This window comes from Hyaena hyaena, unplaced genomic scaffold (assembly GCF_003009895.1).
Source record: "Hyaena hyaena isolate Hyena2069 unplaced genomic scaffold, ASM300989v1 scaffold_851, whole genome shotgun sequence".
In the NCBI taxonomy this organism is placed as follows: domain Eukaryota; kingdom Metazoa; phylum Chordata; class Mammalia; order Carnivora; family Hyaenidae; genus Hyaena; species Hyaena hyaena.
Genome location: NW_024081483.1, coordinates 84,143 through 110,857, shown reverse-complemented (window position 1 = coordinate 110,857; position 26,715 = coordinate 84,143). Strand labels below are relative to the sequence as shown.

At 49.7% G+C, this 26,715-nt stretch overlaps 1 protein-coding gene across 1 annotated transcript in view; it reads right to left on the bottom strand.

Annotated features, from left to right (window-relative positions):
- The window catches only part of RGS6 (regulator of G protein signaling 6), a gene marked incomplete at its 5' end in the record, with an annotated part of 102,492 nt that overhangs the window by 12,556 nt on the left and 63,221 nt on the right, over positions 1-26,715 (bottom strand). Inside the window, 3 exons of the mRNA XM_039219954.1 lie at positions 555-621; positions 12,881-12,934; positions 16,471-16,560. Of these exons, the coding sequence (XP_039075885.1) occupies positions 555-621; positions 12,881-12,934; positions 16,471-16,560 (211 nt within the window). The remainder of the gene's footprint in view (positions 1-554; positions 622-12,880; positions 12,935-16,470; positions 16,561-26,715) is intronic.

Sequence of the window (26,715 nt, the reverse complement as noted above, 5' to 3'; positions counted from 1 at the left end):
ATACATGTTGCTGAAATGCTATTGGTGCCCGTGGGACAGAGTGCCTTCTCCCCTGATGGTCTAGTATGTGGAAATGTGAGACTTCCAAGTCTTCTGTAGGACTTGGCCCTAGGCCACAGAGGAAGGATTATGGAAGCTGTAACTGGAAGAGGAAGCCTAAGGATGCTGCTGTTGGATTCCAACGCATCTTCAAAGGCAGTGAGCATTTCTGTCCTGTTCTGCTAGGGGTCCAGGAGAAGCACGTTACAGGATCAGTACCTAAAGACGTTATCTGCACATCGCCTCTGAGACAAGGGATTTATCTTCACATCATATCTGGGACCCTGGCTCCTTGTCTCTTAGGAAGAAAAATACCATGGGTGCAAAAAAGATGGGCAGAAAAATGGGGACACCAAAAACTAGGTGCTGCTGTTCCAGGAATGAGGGTGTGGGAACAAGAGTGATAGGCAGAGACAAGGCCACAGACAAACAGATCACCTCTTCTGGATTTTGGAGCACCTTCCGTGCAGAAGAATCCCCCAAAAAGTTAGGGTGTGGACGCCGGGATCACTCACCCACTGCTGGAAGGAAGCCACCTCGGGGGTGCAGTGCAGCGGCCATTCTGACTCTGCGCCAGCAGCACTAGGCAATTGTGTTTTTAAGAAGGGAAGTGAAGAATAACTTATCCAGCTGAAACCATGAATACCTGTGGCTTTAGGGGTGCCCCTGCCCAGACATGCACACAGCTGCAGGGAGCATGCAATCCATGCGCGAAGGCACATGCGAGTCCGCAGCGTATGTTACTTGCGTACCATACGTTGAACACAGAGGCGCGGGTCAGGCAGGCAGCGCAGGCACCTGTGTGGACAGCTGCGCACACGTTCGTGTGCATGTTCACACCACAGGCACGTACACGAGCATCTCAAGCAACCATGTGATTGGCTGCAGAGCTTTTCATGAGGCTCTGAAGATGCCAGTCTTCGACAAGCACTGTAAACTTAAGAGACATATCTAAAATCTAAATTCTTCCCAGGAAAAAGCCATGTGTGTCAGTGGAAATGGCCTCTCTGCTTCTGTTTCTGCCAATCTTACAAGCGGAAGCGTGTACCCCAGGGATCTGGTTTAGGAGGGAGTTCAAAGCATCCCTGCCACTAGCTTCTGACTCCTCCCACAAGCCCACTCTGAAGTCTGTGGCCAGGAAATACAAGCTTTGGTTAATCCGGCAGGGGGAGCAACCAGACTTGGGGAGGTTGTGCTGCTCAGGGCGGCTCCAGGCAGGCAGACAGTGGAGAGGTGAGGGTTTCTGGGAATGAGGCTTCCTTTGTGGGGAGCACTGTGTGTGGGGGGGTGCTGCATTTCATGCTCTGATCATGGAGAGAACTCCTCATCTGTTTCTGGAAGCAGAAGGTGTCTCAGACTTGTGCACCTCAGTAGAGGGGTGTGCCTGCCAGATCCTGACAACGTATGTGACATTTTCCGGGTGGCTGTCCCCACCCCCAGCACCATACAGCTCCCACGGTCTCCAGGGAAGTGCTTAGGGGCCCACAGGGCAGAAGCTGACCTGCCAGTTGCCTTCGTCCCTCCATTCCCGGGGAAAACATTGGCTCTGGACTTTAAAAATAAGCCAGTAGTTAAGTCAGGCAGAGAAGGACAAATATCATATTTTTGCACGTATAGGAGGATTAGGAGGAACTTGACGGAGGACCAAGGGGGAGAAGAAGGGCGGAAATGGTGGGGGAAAGGGAGAGAGGCAAACCATGAGAGACTCTTGAATGCTGACAAAAACTGAGGACTGATGGATGTGGGGGGGAGGGGGGATGGGCATGGAGGAGGTCACTTGTGGGTATGAGCACTGGGTGTTATGTGGAAACTAATTTGACAATAAACTATTTGTAAAAAAAAAAAAAAGCCAGTAGTAATAGCTACCATATATTGAGCCATTCTAATGAGCCGGTCACTGTTAATAACTAGATGTGCTTTGGACACATTGTCATATATGAGATACACATGTACCTGTCCCCACTGCAAATAAATATAATGGTACTTACCTTGGAGAATACTGTTGGAAATTAAGTAAGGTAATAAGAGCTCAGCATGGGGGGGGAGGGGACAAACAACAACATAATAATAAAAATAATAATACAAACGGTTCTACTTGAGACGTATACTACACTCTGCTAAGCACCAGGTATATTTTTTCCCCCATGTAATCATTTCTGTTTATCTCCCTTTTATAGATGAGGAAACCAAGTCTTAGAGAAGCTGCTAATTGGTAGAGATGGAGTAGAACCAAAGTCCCTCACTGACCAAGCTCAGCATGGTGTGGACGCCCCCAGTATGTGAACCCCCAAGAAATGGCAACGACTACTATGATGCCTTTGTTGAGTGCCAGCATCCACCCTGTGCAGTGGGCACTCTACACCCATTGGGCAAGCGAGGAGCTTCCCTGGGGTCTTATGCCAACATCAGGTGGACAGACAGGATCCAGCCAAGGCTGTCCATCTCTAACCCAGCTGACTTTTGTGCATTCTGCTGGGCACCAAAGGGACCTTGTTCTTGGGGCCAAGGGAGCAGGTTGTCTTCAACAGAGGATGAGAATGTAGTTAGGAAAAATGTCACTGCCAAGTTTCAACAACATTTGACCTTGGGTGGTTGGTACTGCTCAGGCACACCCCAGATGTGACAAACTGGCTATTGGTGGGGTGAGGAGCAGTCTGGACAGATCCTGTTGGTCAGCCAGGAGGAGCCTCCTAGAGCACAGTCCCATGGAGGCAAGATGCACCTCACTGTGCAGTTATTCACGAAGTCCTGGGGGGTGTGGACAGGAAGAGGACCCTGACACTAAAGCTGAGCAAAGATGCTGAAGGCTGGGGGCTCCGGCGACCACCACCCCACCTGCACTCCTTCCTGGTGATCCTCCCTATTACATCTTACAGCTCTAGAAACAATTTAAGAAAAACTATCATTGAGAGCTAGCAAATGATGGGCATTAGAGCTGTATCATTACCAAGGAAACTGCCATCAAGTATGTGATCACTGGGCTGTGATCACTCAACACACACTAATGGTTGACTCCTTTACGTATTTAGAGTAATGGATGCCCTGGAACCTTCTAGTATCATCCAGGACAGAAAATCCACCAGAATTTCCTGTCTACTTTTGCTATAGATCATAAGGTTGGATTGAGTTTTGTCTGGGCTGCTCTATCTCTACTTTCCCGCTTAATCTGTTCTGACATAAAGGCCAGGCCCTCTATCCATGCTTGATGGTCTGTCTTTTCCCATTAGGCATGGGGGTTCAGATGCACTCTGCTCTTGGCGCAAACGAGAAAGGCCAGGAACATGGCGTGGAAAGGTTCTCCAACCCTGTGAAAAAGCATGCCTTCTAGATCCCTATCCCTTTCCTTCCCCACCTCTTACATTGGGGCACTGATGGTGCCTGCTAGAGTTTTAAAGGTCTGTCTGAAGGAACACAGTGCCAATCAACTCTAACTGGGTTTTCTTTAGCTTAAGAAAAATGTCTTATTAAAACTTTGCTGAGTTTATGGGGATCGCCATGTTTAATGAGAGGCCTCAAAGAATTTGAAAGCAAGAGATGAGGAGAGGAAAAAAGCCATAAGCTGTAATCACCATAATTATACAATCCCATGATGAGTTGGAAGCAGCCCTGGTGAAGCCTGAGAGAAGAGGGAGTGTCATCTGCAATCGTGCCGGTCTTCAGGACAGCTGGGATGAATGTGACATGAGAGCCCTTCCCTCCCTTGAGTTGGGCTGAAGAGGAGTCCCTGAGGGGGCACCAGGAGGGCAATTTCTCCTCGGTCTAAGTCCTCTAGGGGGCATGTTCTGCTCCTGGCCAGGTGGAGATGGTATTGATGCCAGCCTGCCCACCTGGCATCTACAACTGGCATTGTGGAAAAGGGCAACAGGCTTCCTTGTCTTTCCTGCTTTCAAAAAATCCACCCTATCTGATGTTGACAGGCCAAGCTTTCTCCAACTCAGAGCCACAGTGCCCCACGCACATGCCCACCTGCTGCGCTCAGCCCGATGGCACCACAGTCACTCAGCTGCCCCGTGCCAGCAGGTGCCTGTGTCCTCTGCTCGCTGACCTCCTTCCAGGCATTTGGGGGACAGAGTCCTGTTGTTGAGCTCAGCTGCAGCAATGGCAGCGATTGGCTTAAACAACAACAACAACAACAAGAAAAAACAACAACAAAAGGCAAGGATGACATGTGAAGGGCAGTAATTTCGCTCCTTGACAGTTTCCCTTGCTTTGCCTGTGTCATCATCCAGCTTTCCCTCCCTCAAGGCAGAGGTTAACCTGACTCTTACACCCCTCTCTCCCCATCTCAGCAAACTCCCTCTGTATGATCCCTTGTCCTTTCCTAAGGCTCATTTATAAACCATAGAATAAAATGTGGTAGGATCCATTTAACAAATGTTCGATGCATCAGAGGATCCCAGCTGAAGATGATAGAATGCACTGCAGAAGCCCAGTCTACAACACCCTTGGCCATTCAGTTTCTGAGAGTTTCCAGGGTGCTCAGTGATCCTCCCAGGGATGTATTCCATTGTTAGGGAGTTGCTACTATCATCCTCTAGTAGAGTGGCCCTCCCTGTGTCTTCTACTCATTTGTTCTAGCTCTGTCTGGAACTACCCCAGAAGGTCTGCTTCCTGCGGGAGACAAACGCAAATATATCTCACGATGGTTGTCTGGTCCCCTGAGGGGCTAGAAATCTTTATCCTACCTGACATAGCTTCCCCAGTTATTTTCTTCCAAAATTTCTCTAGATTGTTCAAGTTCCTGATAAAACGTGGGGGCCTTAGAACCAAGACTCAGCACAGTTTAGAGCGACACGATAATCAGTGAGATACTTTTTTAGCCCTTCCACTTTTGTTATTATAGCCTAAAGTAGCTTTTTTAAAAAAAAGGCAATTGTATCTTGCTTTTGCTTATATTAGGCTTATAGCTAACTACAACTCCAGATTTTTTTTTGACTTGGATTACAGCAAAGTCTATGAATGCCATCCTGTAGTTATGAGACTGAATTATTTTTAACATAAATTTTGTCTTGGTTAAATTTTATGTTGTTGTTTTTGACCCATCATCCCACCTGAAAGAGAGAGTTTTTGAATATAATTCTGGTATCTACCAAATGAACAATACCTTGTGGGTTGGGATCTCTGAACATGACTGACATGTTTTTCTCTTCATCTGAGTCATCACAAAGGATGTATCATGATAGGACAGGGCCGTGTGGCCTACAACCAGAAACTGCCTTTCCAGTTGACACAGATCTATAGAATTCACCCTCTTACCAGCCATTAAAATGCCATGAATATACTCGCTTTACCTAATTATGGGCAAACACAGAGAGAGTGCAGGTGGAGAGGGGGAGGAGCAGGGATGGATATTGCTTTCAACCTTAATGTCCTACCAGCAGGTCACAAATAATCATCCTTCTACAACCAGCCAGGCTGACAAAGGGGATGTGGAAAGTTCCTGCTAAATATTACACCAATGAGAACCATTCCTGTCTGGGGCTGTGGTGCTCAGGTGGAAAGGATTTGGCTGTGATTAGGAAGAGTGGCTGGATCAGCACCTGCTGGGCCCTGTCACTGCCGGGGTGGTTACACACTCCCAACCCAACCCTGCCTCACCTTCCTGTCTGCTGGGGAGCCACCGAAGGGTCCCTCTCTCATTGGCCTTCAGGTGACATGGCCAAACTGAACATTTCCCTGCTCTGAGCCCTTCTCAGCCCCGCATGCAGGGCCCCACTCGGCATTCTGCTCCACAGCAACATTTGCAGATTGTTCCTATAAAGTTCTACATCCTGCGTGAGGCTTTACATCCTGCCCGCCTTCTGCAGTGCTGAGGATCCCAAACTTGACTTGAACCAAAGATACTCACTTGCTGCCCTACAAAAGGGGAGACAAGGAGCTCATCTGGGGGGAACTCCATGGTGGTCTTCTTAGCCTTCAAGGTCCTTAGATCTAGAGCTCTCTGACTTCTAGTGTTCCAGCCTGGACACAGGCAGACTTGGGTCTCTTCTCCTTGATTGACAGCTTTGTCCCCTCTCTAGGTTCCTACTATTCCAAAGCCTTACTAACACCTGGGTTTTTTTTCTCTTTGGCCCCTTTCCCCCCCTGGCAGGACAGAGGGGGATCCCATCCTTTGAAGAAGTGGGTGTCCTGTCCCTTTGAGTGGTCTGCACTCTCCACTGATCATCCCACTGAAGGCCCTGTGGTCACCTTCACCCTCTGCCTTCTCACTGGACAGACAGAAGCCCACAGCTGTTCCTATGTGGCTGCCTGGGGGCAGGTGCCAAAAGTCTGCCTGTGTAAGTGACAAGGAACAGGCTGAAATCCTACAACCTCACTGGCCACTTTTAAAGTGAGAGCTCCTTCTAGAAGGACGTCTTTCCTGAGTGGGGGTTGAGAGGAAGGCTCTGTTATGGTGAAGGGCTACAGGTCACTTCCCGAAATAGATTCCCGCCTGGCACATACAGACGCAACTTGCCCCCAGCCTGCCTTGCGGGAGACTGGCAGAGTATGCGATTTGGATCTGAATCAGTGGCTGTAAACACACAGCTGTGCCTTTCTGCCTCAGAGGAGTTTGATTTTCACTTGACTGCTCTGCGCACTGGGGTCTGGGGAAGGCAGAAGAGAGCCTGGGTGGTGGGGAGGGAGGGCTGGTGAGAGGAGGCGGGAGCAGCTTTGCGGAGCTTGGCTCCTAGTGCCCCCCCCCTCCCCTCGGGCCCCATGTGTGGGGAGGCTGAGTCACGGCCCGGTTTTCTTTCGGGGGGGGGGGCGCACTCTGCGGGGAGGGGATTTTGGCTGCTTTGGGTTGTCAGGTTGAACCATAGGCTGCAACAGCTGGGGGGTCCTCCTTCTGGGCGAGTGGCAGGGTGCAGGGTTCAGTTTCTCAAAACTGACAACGTCTGACTCTTTTTGATAAACAAAAGTCTTACTTCCCCAGAGTCTCGGAAGACCCAAGCCCATCTCCTGCCACGGGGAGTCACTTTATCACTTTTCCGTTTCTGCATCCCGGCAGCCAAGCTGATTCGGCTGTCTTACATTTTATAGTTTGTTTATAAAAAATAGACTTTTCCACTTGCATTCCAAGCTACAATACTGTAATACGAAATATGCTCTCTGAAGCCTCACTTGGAGCGAAGATGGAGAGAGAGGGGCAGAGGGGGCTTAATGACCGCTGCCTATAACCAGGATGGCTTGGACTCTCGGAACCTCCCTTTGCCCACCTCTAAGAGAGGGCAGCGAGCAGCAGAGTGACGCTGAGGTCCCCGGATGCTCACGTTGCGTTCTTCCCCATGCCCCACAATGCATGGGGTGATGTCCCAGCACCCGCACTGGAGCACGCGCTCTGCCCAGCTGACCTCACCCACCCCCCCACCCCCCGCCGCATCCCGCACACACCCAGCCAAGCATCTGTCCAGGAGGGCAGGGACCCTAGTTCTGGGGACCCCTCCCTTCCTGCTCCCCAGAGGCCACAGTGTGTGAGCGAGCCCTGGGGGCTGGAGCAGGCCTACGGCTTAGGTAGCCTGTAGCACCCTTAGTTCTGATAGTGCTTTATCCTCACACCCTTGCCCAGGGCTTTCAAACACAGATCCAACTCAATTGCTCTCCACGGTGTCTGTCCTGGGTCTCCAAGGCTGGCAGCCACTTTCCAAGCAGGAAGGCGGCTCTTTGCTCATTCTGAGAGAAGATTAGCACAATTCAGGAATCTTAGCCTATAAAGAAGCACAGACCTATGGACACTCCCAGCAGGAGAAGTCTGCAGAGATTATTTAGTCCAAGCCATTGCACTTAGGAGGAAACCAGGGCTCAGAGAGGGCTGACGATTTGCCTGAGGTTGCACAGCTAGCAAGCTGAAGCTGGAAGCAGGAATCACTGCATGGGGGCTGCTGAGGAGTTCCACACGGTCCCAGAAGCCCTCAGTGCTCAAGAGGGGTAGGTTTTTATGTTTTCCTTCCCAAATAGCCCTATGGAAGTCCACCTTCATGTCTGGGCAGGCCAAGGTTTCACTACAGCTGGGGCCTCAGGGCACTGACATAGGAGAGGCGAGAACGACAGTCTGACCCAGTGGTCCCAAAGGGGCCAAGGACTGTTTGCAATCCAGACCAACCCCATGTAACGATTTGTAGCCAGTAGTCCTTTGCTGGAGGCCACAAAGGGGTATTTTGACAGAGGTCAAAGCCCTTTGGGGGCTCTGCTGAATCTAGGTATTTGAGAACTCACTCTACCAGAGTGGGAGGCTGTTTCCCATGATACACTGCGGGGGGGAGGGGGAAACAGCCTCCTGGGGAAGAAGCTGCTCCCGCTGCGTTCCTGGATCCTGGAGCACCCAGGTTGTCTGCCCTCTGTCTCGCCGGCCAGGAGCCTCAGCCTTCCCCTTCCTGATCATCACCCAGGCCTGGAGCTGGAGTCTTTCCAGCAGAGCTGCCTGTGAAGGAGCTGAGGTGGGCTGCTGACTCCCCTCCCCCCTCACCCCCCCATTCGCTTTCCTTTTGGCCAGGGAGGGGCGGGGGAGGGCGGGTGACAGCTGTCTCCCAGGGCTTCCGGGTCTCTGACTTTGCTGCTGCATTCCCTGGCAGGCAGGCAGGAGGGAAACGCCTGTTGTGGAGATGCCAGGTTCCCTCAGCTGCCGGGCCTGCGGCTTCAATCCCAAGGAGCACCTTGACAAAGCTCCACAGCCATGTTCTCTCAGGCAGGTGGACCCTGGTCCTCCACTCCTCTCTCCTCTGTGGCCTCTAGTGCTAGCTCCGGCACCAGCAACCCCATTTCCTAGCTTTGAAGACTGAGGCTACAGCCGAGGAAGCTGTCAAGAGGGCGGCTGCGGCTTCAACACAAGTCCCAGGTGAGGGTGTCAAGGGAGGCTGATGCCAGTGTCCCTCGGGCTGCCATTTCCCCGCCTCGAGCGCATCACCCCCTGTGGCCTCTTCCCTGGGACTGAACACAAGAAGAGGACCTTCTCCAGCTTCCCCTCCCCAAGCTGGAGTGCTTGCCACCGGCCCAGAGAGGGACAAGCAAATTGTTGCGCTGAGCCTTGGCCCAAGGAGGCATTTGCGCCTCCAAGCCCTCCTCCCGTGCATCCCGGGTCCCGTGTGTCAGAGTCAGCCTAGCCGCAGGGCCTGAGGGAATGAGTGAGCCTAAGACAGAGCAAGGGGACAGCGGGACTGTCTGCTCTGGTCACCCTCCCACCCTCCACGTCATCTGTCAACATCAAAACAGGGGAACGGCTGAGAATGGCAGACTGCTCGGCACTGAGCTGCAGGGAGTGTCTTTCATCAGAGAAGCCCCTGCTCCACCAGCCAGTAACGCCGGGGGCTCCCACCCAGGAGTGTGAGGAGCACAGGGAAGGTGATGCGGAGCTGGCCTCAGTGATGCGCCACGTTTCATACCTTCTTATTTTACAGCCGCTGTGAAAGGGAGCTTCCCGGTGGGTAGGACTAGGGGAGATGGGCTCTGAAACTACGCGTGGGCCCCCTTAAGAGGCTGCTATGTGTTCTAGTTCTCCAACTGGGGCTCCTCGGGTCAGACCCGCCGTGTACAGCCGTGTGGGTCATTCACTACACAAGGACAGCTGAAGGTCAAGTAGGGGCCGAACTCTAGCCTGCACCGTGCTTGTCCAGCTGGGCATGTGGGGCTTGGGCCCATCAGAGAGAGGAGTCCTGTTTTCTGTTTTGAACGAAGGTACGACATGGGCTAGTTGCACCACGCCATAGACTTTCAGCTATGTTTGGTCTTGAACCTGGGTTTTCCCTGTCAAATAAGCAGGGCTCTGTGCAGGCTCTTTGGCTCCAGTGCCCCCAACTACATGATGCTTGGCACAGCACATACCCAGACATCTGCTTTGTATGTTCAAGTTCTGCGTGACTCCGAATGACGTTTCCATCGAGAAAGACAAATACCATTGGAAATGACATTTCCAAGGAGAAACTCACATAGCACTGCCTCTGTTGGGGATTGGGAGGTATCTGCACCCAATCCAATATGGCCCCAGCAGCTTCAATGAACCACAGTAAACTACTCCCTAGGATCTCCTGTAAAAGGGGCCATGTCTGGCCTTTAACAGACAATCCCTCCATGTCACAATACATCTTGATACTTGCAAAGAACAATTTGCTTTCTCCAAAGGTTCCTTTACCAAGAAAAGAAAGGAAATTGACATGGGAGACTAGCTGACTGAACTATCCAACCACCTGGGTTAATGTTTCTCGCCCCCTATTAGTCCTAAATGGCAGCTGGCCTCATATCCTTGGTCCGTGAATGGCCTACCTTCACTCCCTCATTTTTCAGATTAGTCCCATAACATGGATGGTCTTTTTATACCTATTTCCCAGCACTGTGAGAATGCTATTGAACTATCTTTCAATGAGCTTTACAGTTTGCAGGGAGTAAGTGATGATATATTCATATAGACTTTCTTCTAGAGAAATCTAGCACTTTAGGTATATCATATCCAGAAAAATGGCTATCAGAAGGCAGGGCATATAGGTTGGTTGGTTAATTCCATTTGATTGGAACACTGGGCTTTTCAGACCAAGTTGGGTGCCAGCCTTGAGTACTTTGAGAACTGCCACTATTCTACAGCCATAGACCATTTTCTCTAACACAGCCATTATCTTGTGGGTGTGTGGTGTTGCCACAAGAGTACAAGAAACATGGATGCCTCAATGCAAATCCATTTCCACCACTGGAACCAAAGGATTGGACTGTATCACCCACTAGAGTCTTCATACCAGGGGATCTAGAAACTCTCTCTTTTTTTTTGAAGTTTGACCCTTCTATCATAAAGATGCTAAAAAATCTCAGGAGCTTAGAAGATTTTTCTTCTTCAGCCAGCCTTGAGAACATCCCTCCACACTTGAGATGCTGAGAAGATGTCTGGTGCTTTCTCATTCCACATGCTTTGTTAACAGACTTTGGAGGACCACTGACCCAACGCTACTTCTGGGTTGAAGAGGCATCTTTAAAAGCTCTTCACAGAGTTTCACTGAGATCACTCTTGCCTTTCTGATACCCACTTCTCATGAAAAGCAGCCTGGAGATGTTTGAACATCTTCTCTGGGTACCAGCCTTCCTCTCTCCCACCCTCAGCCTATGCAGTCAACCTGAAGGACTTCCACGGGGTTGTGAGAGTTCCGCTCCCCTGAATTTGCACCCAGTGGTCCAGCCTGCCTCACCGAACACTCTGGGTTCTTCAACATAGTCCTTAAACATCCTCTCCACACGGAATTCAGGCCTCAAAAGCAACAGGGAGGGATGGGTTCCCACCACTCTCCACAGGGCATCAGGGATGGAGAAACACCTATGGGCTTTGCCTCTGATGGTCTGAGGTAGTTTCTTAGTGTGTGAAGCCACATGGCCATGGCAAACCAGCCACAAAGACATACCAGGGACCAACAGGCTTTGTATTCTGCAAGGAATTCTGATTCCTCATGAGGAACGCCCATAGAGAAGACCAAAGAAAGAATGAGCACCCATATTTTAATTGCCACCTACCCACTTATTGTGATGTTCACATCTAGCAAATTCAAAATAATGTTTAAATTCCATTACAGTGCATCTAGCTGTGACAGGTAAATGACTAGGTTGCTTTCAGCAACCCAGAATTCTTAGAATGTATGTTAAAGAGATAAAATAAAGATGCTAATCACACGATAGTCAGGTTTATAAGGACTCTCCTCTTCAACGGGGGGTAGAGGGGCAGGGGGGTGGGGGAAAGGGCAAATCAGAATCAGTGGGTTTCTGTCCTTTGGGAAGGGAGGTGTGGCCAGTTCCACGCATGGCATTTCTGTTCCCGGGCTGCCATTTTGGTTCCCGCAAGCTTGATGTTAGCAGTGCAGGCTGGGCCCCATGAATTCAGCAGCTTGTTTTTGATGAGCAAGTGAATGAGTGAGAGCGAGTACTCCATGTACACTAAGCCCTGTGCTCGAATCTTGGGGAGAATGTCATGAAGAGGAAAGATGGGTCTGTGCTGTTCTATAGACCCCAGTGCAGAACCTCCACCACACAGCACGGGGAAGACCTACCCATTCAGCGCTCTCGCCTATTACCGTGGGGTCTCCTATATGCCACATTGTGTCGCTCTCTACCACCCTCGAAGCTGGGTGTGCATGAGAAATAGGCCCTTCCCTACAAGAAGAGTGAATCTGCAGCCCACTTCGAGTCCCTCCATCCAAATCAAGACAAGGCCATGCCCCTGGGAGCACAGGCTGGGACTTGTTTCTTCCTCTACCCCGCGCGCAGCGGTGGGTGCCCTCCTCTGCCTGTGACACTATGCAGATGAGGCTGACAGGGGCTGTAAGGGATGTCGGGACTCATGCAGAGGCCACTGACACACACGCCAGCTAGACTGCGTCGTCAGAACCCATGCAGCACGGCCACCTTCTGCACACGCAAAAGCCTACACAGCAGCGTCAGCTCGCGATCTGCACCTGCGTGATTGCCAGAATTCATAGAGGGAAATTTGGAATTTTCTTTTTTTTCAGATGAGCTATGGTTCTGAGCCAATTTAGTTCATGGTACAGTTCAATGGCCTTCTCCCTGGGCTGCTGCAGAAGATGCACACACCGAGCGGCCCCAAGGGCAGCGCGGTCCCTCCTCCTCCCCACAGCCCTGAGCAGAAGATCAAATGCAAGGTCCCCGAGGCAGGGCGGTTGTGTGTGCACCTTCTGCAGAGGGAGCTGCTTGGTCTCTTGCAAACCCATCCCTAGAAGAGAAGCTGCAGACACTCGCAAAAGAAAAGGGGTGTATTGAGTGGGGAAAGCGCTGGGCTCCCTCCCGCCTCGAAGGAAACGACAACAACAACGACAACTGAAGAAACAAAGAAAAAAAAACCCAGAAGAAACGTTGAGGGAAGAAAACCAGCTGAACTTACCACACTGCGAGTGAACTTTTCTAAGGAGGTTCTACGACCTTGCTCACTTTCTGGCTTTAGGGGAAAAAAAAAAAGGTAGGGAGAAAAATACAGAAAAAAAAAATCTTCAGCTTACATGTTGTTTCCAAACAGCAGCAGCGGCAGCTAATGAACAAAAACAGCAGCAAAACAGGGCGAAAAAATGGGAAAAGGGAAGCAGCCAGTGCTGTAGGTGAGTCAGTGGGAGAGACAGAAAACAAGCCTGCCGGAAACAGTGCTGCCTCTTGGAGCAGTTAGGAGAGAGGGGTGTTGGCTTTGCGCTGCAGGGCTCGGGAGTGGGAGCCCCAGTGCCTTTGCACGGGGCCACAGTTGGCAGTTTGGAGCGGCCTGCTCACTGCTTTCCACTGGCTGTGCTCATGGATGGGCAGGAACTCCCCATGTGTGTCCTTGCGCCTGCAGGCAGACATCTAGGTAGTGGGGACCCAGAACAGACTAGCTCTGCGGGCCAGGTGGGATGTAGGGGATGCTGATGAGACAGCAGGAAGTGGCTGTGGGCAATGTGAGGTTGTCACCTACAGCCACAGTCTGGGTTAGGATTCTGGGATTTTCCCATCCAGACACAGAGTTTGCTAACTTTGATGACTTCCTAGTGGCCCCCTGCTGACTTTCTTTCTGTACCCTTAGAGCAAGGAGGGTCTACACACGTCCTTTTATTTGGCAAAGGGTCTTGGGCCTCAGAAGGAGTGTTTTGGACAGAAAATGCTCTTTCAGTACACAGGCAGGTGACCCCTTCTAGATTTTATGCAGGGTAGGCTACAGGAGGCTCAGGGGACCTCTGTGGAGAATTCTTAGCTAAGGAGCCCGTGATATGGGCAAGAAGAGGCAAAGCCCTTGAATGCTCCTCCAAGCCTAGTCACTCACTCCCATAGAAGGAGATGCTTTGGTGTGCACCTGACCCTCTCCCTAAGTTTCAAGCTTTTCCTAGAGATGTTGGTAGAGAATTACATCCCGGATCCTGGCTTGGTTATCCCAGAGCCCTGTTCTAGGGTCTTGAGCCTGAGGCTGGGGAATCGGGAGAGTACAATCACTCACATGGACACACACACACACACACACAAACACACACACACACACACAGCAAATCATGGAAACTGGAGAGCCACACAAGCTGCCAGAAGACAGGGCATTGCAGAAGGAAAACAACACAAACACACACACACACACACACACACACACACACACACACACGACACACCACGGCAGAGCCAGGCTGGTCTTCTCCTCGCACAAGGAGCTGAAGGGTACCATACCAAGTCTTGGCTCTGGGGACAGCGGGACTCAGCTTTGATTCAGTGGGCGGCCCCGGGTGGCACACACTTGCCTGGGTCAGGCTGGCCCTGGCCCTGCAGCTAGCACGGTGCGCCTATCGCTCCTGTCCTCTGGCTACTGGGTTGCTGCTCACAGAGAGTGGCCATCAGCCTGATCATTCGGGTTCCTGCCTTGTGCAAGCCCTCTGAGCTACCCTGGAAAATCATCATGGGTGCTTAACTGCCCCAGAGGAGCCGCAAAACCCAGCTCACCTGCCCCTTGAGAACCTGGTTTGCCAGAGTGACTAACCTTCGCTTTGACAATATTAGGACAGAGGCTGAACTAGGGATGAAGGCTCAGAAGGGTGTGGCTCCAGACACCATCAAAAGATGGAAAAGCAGAGAAGTGAGGCCGATCCACGTCCCCTCTTGTAGCTGGAGCTTGTGACTCTCATATACCTTCATGATCTGGACATTTATGTCACATGGAAAGCCCATCTCTGAAATCAAGGCACCCTAGGCCTACCTGACAATGGTGAGTTACAAATCCAGTCCATACCTGGAGACTCTCAGGGAGAGATGGGGGAAAAATAGGTTTTGTCACTGTTTTTGGAAGCAGCTGACCCCTGGATATTGAAAGGGTGTTGGCGTCTGTAAGGGCTTTTCTGCTGAAGAACATCCTATAATTTGGAGGCTGGGAGGGTCACATACCAGGGTGTACTTTTTCTTTGTGTTCAAAGCCACAAGGGGCCTGAATGCCACCTGGCTTCTCCTGGGTATGTAGGTAGGCCCGGATGGCCCAGACTGCTAGAGCCTCAGAATTTCTCCACGTTGTGATCAGTTCAGGGTCCTGAGCCATGAGAAAGGGGAATGTTTGCTTCTACCTTCTCCCATGAGCTCTGGGCTGGAGATACCAGAAGTGTCCATAACCTTTCTTGATGATGGGCGTCTGATGTTCCCCCCCATCAGAGCTCGCTCTCCCTGCACCCCCCTGTAAGGGAGCTAGCGACATGCCAGGCTTTCCATTTTCCATCACAGTAGTGACATCTGGCGGGCGGGGCACAGACAACCACTAAAGCTGGGTTCCCAACAATCTAGACTTTCCAGAAGTCCTTTTTCCCTTCTCAGACTATCGGGGATTTTCTCCGGGCTACCTACCAGCGGGAGAGCAGGATCTAAATGCTCTCCTGGACTCTGGAGTTAAACGGTACCGACCAGAAACGCAGACAGGCTCCCGGCACATGAGATCGACAGTACACATAGAGAAGGGCCGCGTGGCTGTGGGAGGCAGCCTGACAGACAGCGTGAGGTAGACACCCACGTGCTTAGGGACTGGGGCTGGCTGGCTGGGAGGGGAGAGGCGGGGGGTGCACATATTCCTAGGTGGCGTGGCACGGAAGGTGTGGATTTGGGTGCAAGGGGAGTCACACTTAATCACACGTGGGCCTCAGAGCAGAGGTGGCAAGGGTAGAGGGTTTGCGGGGATTCTGGAATCCTGAGCCATCTCTCCTGCCTCCTCTTTCCCAGACCCCATGCCCCTCCCCGCTCCCCCTTCTCTCCTCCCCAAAATCCAGCTGAGTTCCTCCTGTTTCAGTTGCCCTTCACTACTGACATGCTGAGGGTCTCTGCCCACCCCCCCCCAGTCCAGCCGACAAGGGCTGCAGGGAACATGACTTGATTTCAAGCAGAGGAGGAATAAGAAGCTGGGGCACACCTACTTTATGGCTAAAAGAAAAGGCACACACTGTGAGGTGGGGGAGGGAGGGGAAAAGGGTACCAGGGAGGGAATGGTCCCAGGAACTTCTGGTGCCAGACTGGGGACTGGGGGAGAGGCTTGGCACCTGTAAGATTTTCTACCCAGATTTTCTGCCCAGTCCTTGCCTCATCTTCATCCCTGAGCTGGTCAGGGAGATAAAATCTGTGGTAGGAGGGTCGGATTTTGCAGTGAGGGGGATTTTGCAGTTTCCTAAGGGACTCGTTGGGGTCACTGTGAGTCCTGAACTTTTGCACCGAGCCACTGTGTCCTCAGTATTAGGTTACACTTTCTGTTGTGGGCAGAATGCCTGCAGACCAAGGTAATGGGAACATGGAGACAGGATGCCACACCCTGGACCTTAGGGGGTATGCTGGGGTGGTGACAGTTCTAGCTGTCTTCCCTTAAAGAGGGAGCAGATAGAGAGGGGAAAGAAGAAAAGAGAAAATAAACAAAACCCAAGGGGTGATATTCTCATTTCACGCCAGCAGCAAGCAGCAGGCAAGGGTCAACAGTGCTAAGAAAGGCAGGCCTGCCCTTCCCAATGATACCTTCTTCTTGGCCAGCAGCAAGTCCTGGTAAGCATTTGACCGGAGGAAGCGGGCATAGCTGTCACTCTTCATCAACTTGTAGATGTGTTCCTGGGAAGGGGAAGAAGTGGGAAGATGCAAGAAAGAACTATCAACCAATGCTAAGGGGAATCACAACACAACTGGCCACTCGTTTAGGGAAGAAACACACAGTTATGCTCCATGCATCTAGAAACACTTGCAATGTGTTTGTTTCTTCTTTTCCCACCCAGAAACACCAAACAAAATGTATTTTCTCTCTTAGAATGAAACATCCTGGAGGGTCATGTCCCAAAGGCTTTGTAATTGGGTCTTGGTGCCATCTTGAGATGCAATATTGCCTCATGATTAAAACTACAGGCACAGCAATGAGAAGGACCAAGCACTGATACACCCAGCCACTTGGATGAATCTCAAGGGAATTATGATGAGCGAAAGAGCCAAGTACGATTCCATTTATATAACATTCTCGAAATGATGAATTAGAGACTTAGACAACAGATTAGTGGTTGCCAGGGGTTAAGGAAGGGAAGAGGTGTGCTTATAAAAGACAATATGAAAGATTCTTGCAGTGGTGGAATGACTCTCTGTCCTATACATGTGATGGAGTTGTACAGAACTAAACACACACACACACACACACACACACACACACACACACACGAAGAATACAAGTAAAATTGGGATATCTGATACTCAGTGGATGTAGCAATGTCAGTATCATGGTTGTGATACCATACTATAGTTTTGCAGATATCATCTTTATGGGAAACTGGGTAAATGGTACATCTCTGTATTATGTCTTATGGCTGCATGTGAATCTGGAAGCATCTCAAAATGAAAAGCTTAATTAAAGGGGCACCTGGGTGGCTCAGTCTGTTAAGCGTCCAACTTCAGCTCAGGTCATGATCTCACAGTCTGTGGGTTTGAGCCCCATGTTGGGCTCTGTGCTGACAGCTCAGAGTCTAGAGCCTGCTTCTGATTCTGTGTCTCCCTCTCTCTCTGCCCCTCTCTCACTCTGTCTATCTCTCAAAAATAAATAGACATTAAAAATTTTTTAAAAACTTAAAAAAACACAGGCAATGATGCAATTAGGTCAGTTGTACATGTTAGGGCTACCATCCCATCCTGGAAGGGTGCCCTTGGCAACCATTTATGGAGCATGTGAGCAGGTGCACCAGGCTTAAGGCTTATATTCAGGAGGAGTAGAAACTGTGGAGTGGTGTTCTCTCTTTTCTTGGGATCCTCAAGGCATTTGCATTCTAGTCTTGGTGATGAATTTCACCCTTGACTTCCAGCTAATTCCTATAGTCTGTGGGCCCTTCCTAACAGATCTGTCCTCAACAAGGGCAGAAAAAGCCTGGTTCCTTAAAAGAGGGAGTTTGTTGATTAAAAAAGTGTTACTTATCAGTTGTGATGGAATGTACCTCAGCTGTACAGGAAAGCCTGGGTGTCCTGAGAGAGGACCTGTTAAGAGGGGCAGTGGGCTTTAACTAGGCATGGTGGGATTGGGGGCAGAGGCTGGCCTGGTAGAGGAGGCATCTTCCCTTATGTTCACTCATTGTTTATCCCACGAAGCTGGACAAGGACCCCAGCACTTGAGGGAACGGAGAGCTGGTCAGTGAGGGGAGAGGGCTCAGTTGAGAGGCTGGACTGGTCATTAAGACCTTTTCCTTGGGTACTTGCCCTCCAGGGGAGGGTAGAGGGAAAGTGGTGTCCCCTTAGCTGGTGGGTGGCACATTGTAGAGATACCTGGCTAGGCTTCTATTGCATCCCAGAGGAACCTTTGACAATGATGAGGGTTTGCTCAAAGCCTCTCCCTTCCCACTTCTAAAGAAAGTGAAAGTAGAAAGCAAGAAACTCCTTGGCCACATGTGTATCCTTTTCTGTCTCATCTTCTGTTTGGGCAGCAGCTTCATTCCTCCTGGAATGCCCCCATGTTTACAACAGCAGGGTGCAGCCCAGCTGATGGGATGGCCCACTGCAAGGAGCCAAGCAAAACTCAACAGTGGCTTGGATCTGAACTGATTTTGATAACCCAGATGTGTTGCATTTAATTAACTTAGTGAGAACACGCTTCACTTAGTGTTTTCCTGCAAATATCAGACAAAAATCCAGCCCACTCTAGTTTAAATTCCTTGAGGGTGGAAACAACATGTTTTTTTTTATCTCTCATATGGATAGCGTCTGGCACAGGGTTCAATGTTAGTGGAATTTACATTGTTTCCAGGGTCACTGAAGTGCTTGTCTGAGTTTATCAGCCAGCAGGTTTGCAGGCTCCATTTGTGTTGTGGTTTACGCTCACATCAGTTTGTGCCGCATGGAAGGGGAGCGGGGCTCACACTCAGTTCAAAGGAATCCCATGTACGAGTGTCATGGGTCATCTCTAATGGCCTCAGAACCGAGGCCGAAGTGCTGCTTTGGCCTTTGTTTTTATATGTTGTCTCTTTAAGTTGTTCTAACATTTAAATCTTAGGTACAAATGTTAATGCAGAGTAAAAATGACTCACTGTCTCCTTTTTCTTGTCTCAGGCATCACTTCTGTCTGGCCCACAGAGCCAGGTGTCTCCTGAGTCATTGGAAGAGACCTGTCACTCATGCCTGGACCCTCTCCAAACCCTTATCCAAGGTAACAGGTCCCTGCTTCTTATTCTGGCTTCTCAGAGGACTATAAATCCCAGGTATATCTCACAAAACAGCCCCCTCACCCCCTTCCCCACCCTGCTGCCCCAAGAGAGGTAAGGAAATCTCTCCTAGCCCAGCATTTCTGGCTTTGGCAACAGATTTCTCCCCCCATCCAACTAATTCCACCAGCCTCACTGTGGGATGGAAAAGCCTGGTCCATTAAAAGAAAGAACTGGTCAATTAAAAAAGAGCAGGATAAAGCAGATGGCCAAATATTTAGTCACAGAAATATGCAGCAAGTGTTTAATGAGGACCTACTAGGTGTAGGCACTCTGTCAGGCACTGAGGTTACAGCCTGAACAAGACAGATGAGGCCCCTGCTGTTGCAAAGCTTCGATTCTATTAGGCAAGATTGATGCACAAAGCTGATAGACTGCTCCTCCCAAAGCAGTCTCAGGTCCCGGCCACTAGTGAATTTTGCTTAGCTCCTTTCAGTAGCTCCCATCAGCCACCTTTGTAGATCTGGGCGTGGATTTGAGCTACGAGCTACAAAGAAGACACGTAAGCACAGGGTGCTGTGAATGTTGTATATGGGATGCATGGCCTTTCCTGCCAGAGGGGGAAAATGGTCATCTAACCAACCACGGATCCTCATCGAGGTAGGAACATCTGAGCAGACAGAGAGAAAAGTATCTCCCAGTTCCATGGGGATGGAGGGTTGGTGAGTCTGGTCTTTCCGCCGCATAGTGGTCAACCAGAGCAAGAAGGGGCGAGCAGGATGGAGTGGCCAACCCTGACGGTCTACTTTCCACGGGCTCCATGTGGGTGAGAGGAGCAGTCCACACTGCTCTCATCTTCCTCATGTCATATGCCAACTCCAGGGCCAGAACCAAGGTGGGGTCAGTATGGGGAGAGGTAGAGAGTGAGGACAAAGATCTGTTGGAGGTGGGTTAAATAAGGTGGTCTTAATCTGTCTACCCCACTGAATCAGTACGACAGTCTCAAACAGTGAGGGAACCACCACCAAAGTAACAATAGCAGATGCAAGGCACAGGTCTGAGAAAGGCAACCTGATGACGTGTGCAGATCTCTCGTGTTCCCTGTAGGGCCCATGACTTCAGGCCCCTCTGGCCTGGGTCTCTATTTCCCACAGTCCAGAGTTCCATGACTCTCCCCTACCCTCCTCTGCTCCTCTAAGCCAAGAAATGGTGCCTTTGATGTACCCAGTTTACGGAACCCTGTTCCTTCCTCCTTGCCAGCTTTGTCGAAGAAGCACAAAGACAGTAAACAGGGGGTGGGTGAATGGAGAGCTGAGGTTTTTCTGGGAATGAGAATTAAGATAGGACTCAGGGTCTTTGGCCAGTTCCCAAATGCAATGAGTTTATCACTGCCAGGGACAGCAAGTGTACAAAGCTCTTGGCAGTGACCTCTACTGATTTATGGGAGGTTCTGGTTTGTTTCCCCTGCTCTGCAGACAACCAGTCTTAAGGAAAATGTGTATCCAGAATCTGCAAAGAGCAAGGGAGCTACTGGCAGAACGAGGGAGCCCCCACGGACAGAATTCCTCAGGGGTTAGAGAAAAAGAAGTTTGATCTCATTCCTACTTCCCGTCCCACCCTCCCTTCCTTTCCATCCTTTTTCTCTTTTCTTCTCTTCCCTCCTTCTTCATTTCTTTCCTCTCTCCCTTATTCCTCTTCCTCCTCTCCCTCCCTAAGCCCTTCCCCTTCCCCTCCTCCTTCCTTTGCCTTCCCTTCCTCAAAAAGCGATAGCTGAGTGGACTATGAAAAGGCAGAACAACCAGCATCCACATCTGCTTCCCGACACACAGGAAGGGGGTCACCTACTCCAGGGAGGGTGAGGATGGTTCTCCATAGGCTGAGCCACTGGGGCTCTAGGGCCCTAAGTCGTACTGGATGTCTTAGCCACAATTCTCTGCGGGAGGAGTAGGGGGTGGGAATCACACCCCGGAGTAGTTGACAGTTATAGTACCGGGATGTCACCTTGTGAGACACTCCACCCTCATTTCCCGTGCTGGGCCCAGCCCCGGGACGGAGAGCTCTGCTCATCTGGGATGCTAAGGCAGAAACAACTGGAATCTGTAGTGTGCAAGACACATGTGGGCGCTGGAAGGAGAGAGCGGTGCAAGGTGTCTCAAAACCACACTTGCTTCACAGCAATGTTTTGCTGAGATAGTCCTCGTTTGGAAATCTCCCTTCTTTTTAGGCAAAACACAGTAACCCTCCCAAGCACTGGGGAAGGTAATCAGACAAATACCGGGGGCCTTGGGTCCCAGGCCGCTGAATTACTTAAGAGCACCCTCATGTCCCCCTCGTGGCTGTGGGTCCTAAAACAGCTATGGTCTCATTTCCCAGCTTTCGAACATCCTCCTGGAGTGGGAAACCACTCAGCTGGAGCACTGTACAGCTGCCAAGAGCCCTTCTTGTGATTTTCAAGTGCCCTATTTTTCTTTTTGCAGATACATGTGCCTCATCTCTGCCCTTCACACCCAGGCTTCCCGGAACAACATCCAGACTTTGGGAACTGCTGGGTCCATTGCAATCCATTAGAAGATGATTCCGTGAGGCAGAATGTGATTTTGCTGTGCAGTGGTGGGAGCTAAAGACTTAGATTCAGGTCCTGACTCTGCCCCGGCCCTTAGCTAAAGACTTAGATTCAGGCCCTGCCGATCACACGATTAAATGACCAAATAGCAGGGAAAGCACTGCAAAAACTGAGTACATGTAAAGTAATAATACTAATTAGCCTTTGTGTTGTGACTGCCTTTGCTAGGGATGACACGGGGAGCAGGGGTGGGGGGGAAGGAGGGGGAGACCAAAGACTGCAAGAGCCCTGGGGTGGGAGGAAAGGTGAAGCAGAGCCCAGCTGCATTGTTTTGTTTAGTTGCTATTGTTTGCTTTGAATCAGTGCTGAGATTGAAATAGCCCCATGTTACAGATAAAGATACTGAAACTCTAAAAGGTTAAGTGACTAGCTCAAGTACAGAGCTAGGATTTGAACCTGGAACTGTGTGACCCCCAAGCTCATGCTCTTCTCTGGCACCATGTTGCTTTGCATTGTCCTTGAGCTGGGGTTTCCAGGGGAGTTGGTGTTGCATGGCTGGGAGAAAAGAAGCCCTCAGTGTGTGGCCAGCAGAAATGTTAGGGGTCTCCTCTCGAGTTCTGAGCTGAGTCATCCTAGTAGTAGATGACTTTGGAAACCATTTACTACCTCCACCATCAGTGATGGTAACGGCTGGGTCACCCAGGGGCAATGGCTCGGATTTCTAACCTCACAGTCCGTGTACAACTTGCCTTCCATACCAGGAGGAAGGTCCTGTTCTGGCAAAGCTCTGGGGGCTGACTGAGCCCTTGTGCAGCCATAAGCAGCAAAGCTGTATGAAAGCAAGTTGCCCAGAAGATCCCTTTCAAGAGACTCTTGAATATCCTAAACCAAAAGCCTTCAGATCGTAGGCATGGCTAGAGGAAGCCAGGGAAAATTAGCACTGTTTCTTTCTTTTTTCTTTCTTTTTTTTTTTTTTTTATTTCTAGGAGAGAGAGAGAGAGAGACAGCGTGAGCAGGGGAGGGTCAGAGAGAGAGGGAGATACAGACTCCGAAATAGGCTCCAGGCTTTGAGCTGGCAGTCAGCACAGAGCCCGACGCAGGGCTTGAACCCACAAACCGCGAGATCATGACCTAAGTGAAAGTCAGATGCTTAACCGACTAAGCCACCCAGGCGCCCCAATTAGCACTTGTTTCAACATGGGTCCTGCAGGAGGAGAGAAGCTAGGATTACACAGTGGTGAAGACTTGACGTGGGTCTTAAATCAGTATCTCTGAAATACATATAGGAAAGACAACAGAAAGAATGCCATGGCAATATGGATACCCACTTGCGTGAAAGGTGGTAGCATGTTGTCCTCATGGAGACAGCTTTGGACGACCATCCTAGAATCATACGGATCTTAAATGAGAAGCCCTAACTTGGATTTCTTTGTCCTTCTAAACAGAGCAAGGGGACGCTTGTTTCTATGTAGTGCAGCATTCAAATCATAAGAGAGTGTAAGAGCACACTCTCATTGGTCCTTACCCTGCAAAGCATCCGTATCAACGTGTTCAATTTGACTGACCAAAGGGTGCAGTATTTTGATGCTGCTCAGTCCCTATTCTTTAGATAAGAGTAGTTTTGAAGACATCTTTGTGTGTTATTGCCTTTTATGTACCCAAATACCATGGGTATCAACTTAGACAAGTGTTTTCCTTTTCCTCTTCAAGGTCATGGGATTTGGTGCAAGAAATCTATGAAGCATCAACAAAAAAATTTTGGCATTTAGTTCTCTGGTGCGTTCTCTCCAGGAACTACTAGTCTGTGTGGTAATAAACAGAACCAGATCACAAACAACGGATTTGTTCTTTTGGAAGATGCATCCCTCCCTCTGCTGTTCATCTTCCTAAAATAAAACCACCCACAGACTAAAACGAGTAACTCCTGGAGCAAGCAGGGCCATGGCATTCTTTATTAAAATATGTCTCGCATGGGAAGTCTACCAGGAAATGCCCTCCAATTGAGGATTAATATCAGGAAACTTGGTGCAGTCTTGTGATACAGGCACACAATGTCACCCATCTCCACCACTAGTGCAAAGAGGAACAGCCTTCACCAGGCTACAAAGGCTCCTATTTCTGAGTAATCTGGGACAAACGTAAACGTGGACTCCATTGGGCTCTGGCTTTAAAACAAAGGAAATGTTAGAAGCCTTGCATGCCTTAATCAAGTTCCTTTTAAATATCTCAACTGAGATAATAATAGAAACTTTTATGTCAAGGCTTCTTGTCTGCTTAAGGGAGGTATAGACTTGCTGGTATATTTCTCATCGCTTTCATTACTGGTCCTCATTTTGGCCTTGAGGTTGCTCTTTGATCATTCCATGCATGGACGATGGCCAAGTAGGGTTTCAGTAACTTAGATTGAGGCTTACTTAACGGAAGGGGCCCTCCTATGTATCTGTACATTCCCAGAGCCTAGAACACCTGACTCTTAGTGGGTATTCCAAGTTTTGCTGAATTGGCATATTGTAGAAATTTAATTTAACTGGTATTTATTGATCACCTACTCTATATGTTCCCCAAGGTTGTTTGGCAAGATTTTTTAGAGTGGAAAGCCACGGGACAAATTGTCCTTCTTTCATCTTCACAGGTGCAGCTGAGAGTATTCTAATTCTGGACTGAGTTATCAAGGAAATTTTTTAAAAACTGAACTGCACGCAGAGCATCACTTTAGTGCCATGGGGACTTATGAAAGGCAAAGAAGACCAGATTCTTACTCCCATCAAAGAACTTTCAAATCCAGAGGTGCTGGGAGGCCCAGAGGGGCCTCAGTAGGGCACTTCAGCAGCTGCCATAGGTCAGGAAGGCAGCAGGGCTTGGACGGCTTGGAAGCCAACACAGAAACCTGCAGAACTAGAGCCAAAGGCTGTGTTGGTCTGTGCAGTTCAACTGTCAGTTCATTTGAGGGACAGATTTCCAATCCAATCCAATCCAGTCCCAATGAAGTGTTTTCTTAGGCCTGTTTTGTTTTGTTTGTAAAGAATGATGTGCTCATAGATAAGCTCTGCCTAATGGCAAAGAGACATCTGGGCCTCCTGCTTCCTTTGCAATTTCCCTCACTGTAGAACTTCATAGCCCACAGGTCAAGGCCTCCCAACTGGAATGGGTGAATGTTCAAGAAACAGATGGGCTGGAAGATGGACACATAGTCGAGCAGATCTAGTGACAGTGCTGGGAATATCTGAGACTTTTTAAATTGAAGCCAGGCAGCCACTTGATGCTCAGCTCTCTCCTGCACCCTGTAGAGGCTCTGGAAAGAGGCGAACTCCCTAAGAGGAAGTCTTAGGTTCTCAGTACTTCCTGTGGTTTCATTTTCTCCTCCCAAAACCACCAGCAAAGCTTTAGATGACTACATGCCCTGAGATTCAGGCCTCTCTTGCTCCAGCCCTCCCCACCCACCACCCTCTGATACCCTCTTAGCTCAAAGCCTTCAGTGCTTTCTTACTGTCTTCAGGGTGACAATGTTTGAATTCCTCAGGATTACACTTGAGGCCCCCCGCATTTGGCTCCTACATATCTTTTCTGCATTTCTCTCCTAAGAGAACCTCTTAGAAGAGCAGACATCTTGGGAAAATTCTTTCTTGATCTAGCTTGGAATGGTAAGACCTTGGGAATACTAGAGCCATTACTGTTTGTGAGTTCACACATGTAAATACATAGCACTTTTTACTTATTAAAAAATTTTTCAGGGGCGCCTGGGTGGCTCAATCGGCTAAGTGTCTGGCTTTAGCTCAGGTCATGATCTCATGGTTCGTGGGTTCGAGCCCCGCGTCAGGCTCTGTGCTGACAGCCAGCTCAGAGCCTGGAGCCTGTTTCGGAGTCTGTGTCTCCCTCTCTCTCTGACCCTCCCCTGCTCACACTATCTCTCTCTCTTTCTCTCTCAGAAATAAAGAAAACATTTAAAAAAATTTTTTTTCAGGGCCATTAGCTTATCTAATTTCCCCAAAATCTTCAGAGGGCTATACAAAAGACATCGCCCCCATTTTATAGGTAAGAATACCAAGGCATACAAGGTCAAGATCCTTGCCTGAGATCACACAGCAGGTGAGTGGCAGTGTAGGCCCTCTGATGCCCATGGTTGAGAAGAGGGGATTCAATCTTTAGTGTAAAGAACTGAGTCCTTTAAAAAAAATCTTGGCCCATTTTCTTTTTTTTTCCTTCTCCCCTTACAAAGCTGAATCTATGAAATTGGAACAACACAGCAAACAGCTGAGAGCTATGGTCACAGCCCACAGACCTTTATGGAAGATTTGGTCTTGGCCCAAATTTTCAAAAAAGCCAAATGGATCAGCAAAACACAAGTTGCAAATGCAGGGCCCATGCTGACGGGGTGTCTTGTGAAATATTTCCACAGGAAGCAAACACAGGCAATTAACTTTGCTATAACAATGCATGTGGTCAGATAAAAAACAAAATCTTCAAAGAGTGCCTGCACCCCACCCCCAGTCCCCATTTCAAAGGAATCCATGAATCTGGCTGAGCCTTTAATCTGGCTACTGACCCCTAAATAGTAGGGCACATGCTCATACTCCATTGGCATATTGGCGTTCTAACCCCTGTAGGGTACTTCTGAGAACCCTTGAGGCCAGATGAGGAAGCCACTCAGAGATCCTGATCCCAACTAGGGAGAATTTCAAAGGGCTTGGGTGTCATCATTCCCACTTTGCAGATGGGCAAAATGAGGAAAGCAAGCTTAAAAGACTTAAATGTCTAGACATTTACAATCCTAGACACAGCACATGGCAGAAGCAGGATCAGAGCCTGCTTCCCGGCCTGACCCTTCTTGAGAGACCAGAGTTTTCTGAGCTCTCAGCATGATACTTGGGGCCCTGAGCACTAACAAGCGGGGGACCGTGTGATCTGAGCTGCAGACACTTGGCCAACAAGTTGGGAGATCTGAGTGCAAGTCCTGGCTGGTCATGGGCTGCTAAGGATTTTAACCTCTTTTCCTTACCTAGAAACTTCTGCATCGCACCTGTGTAGCTGGTGAAGGCAGCA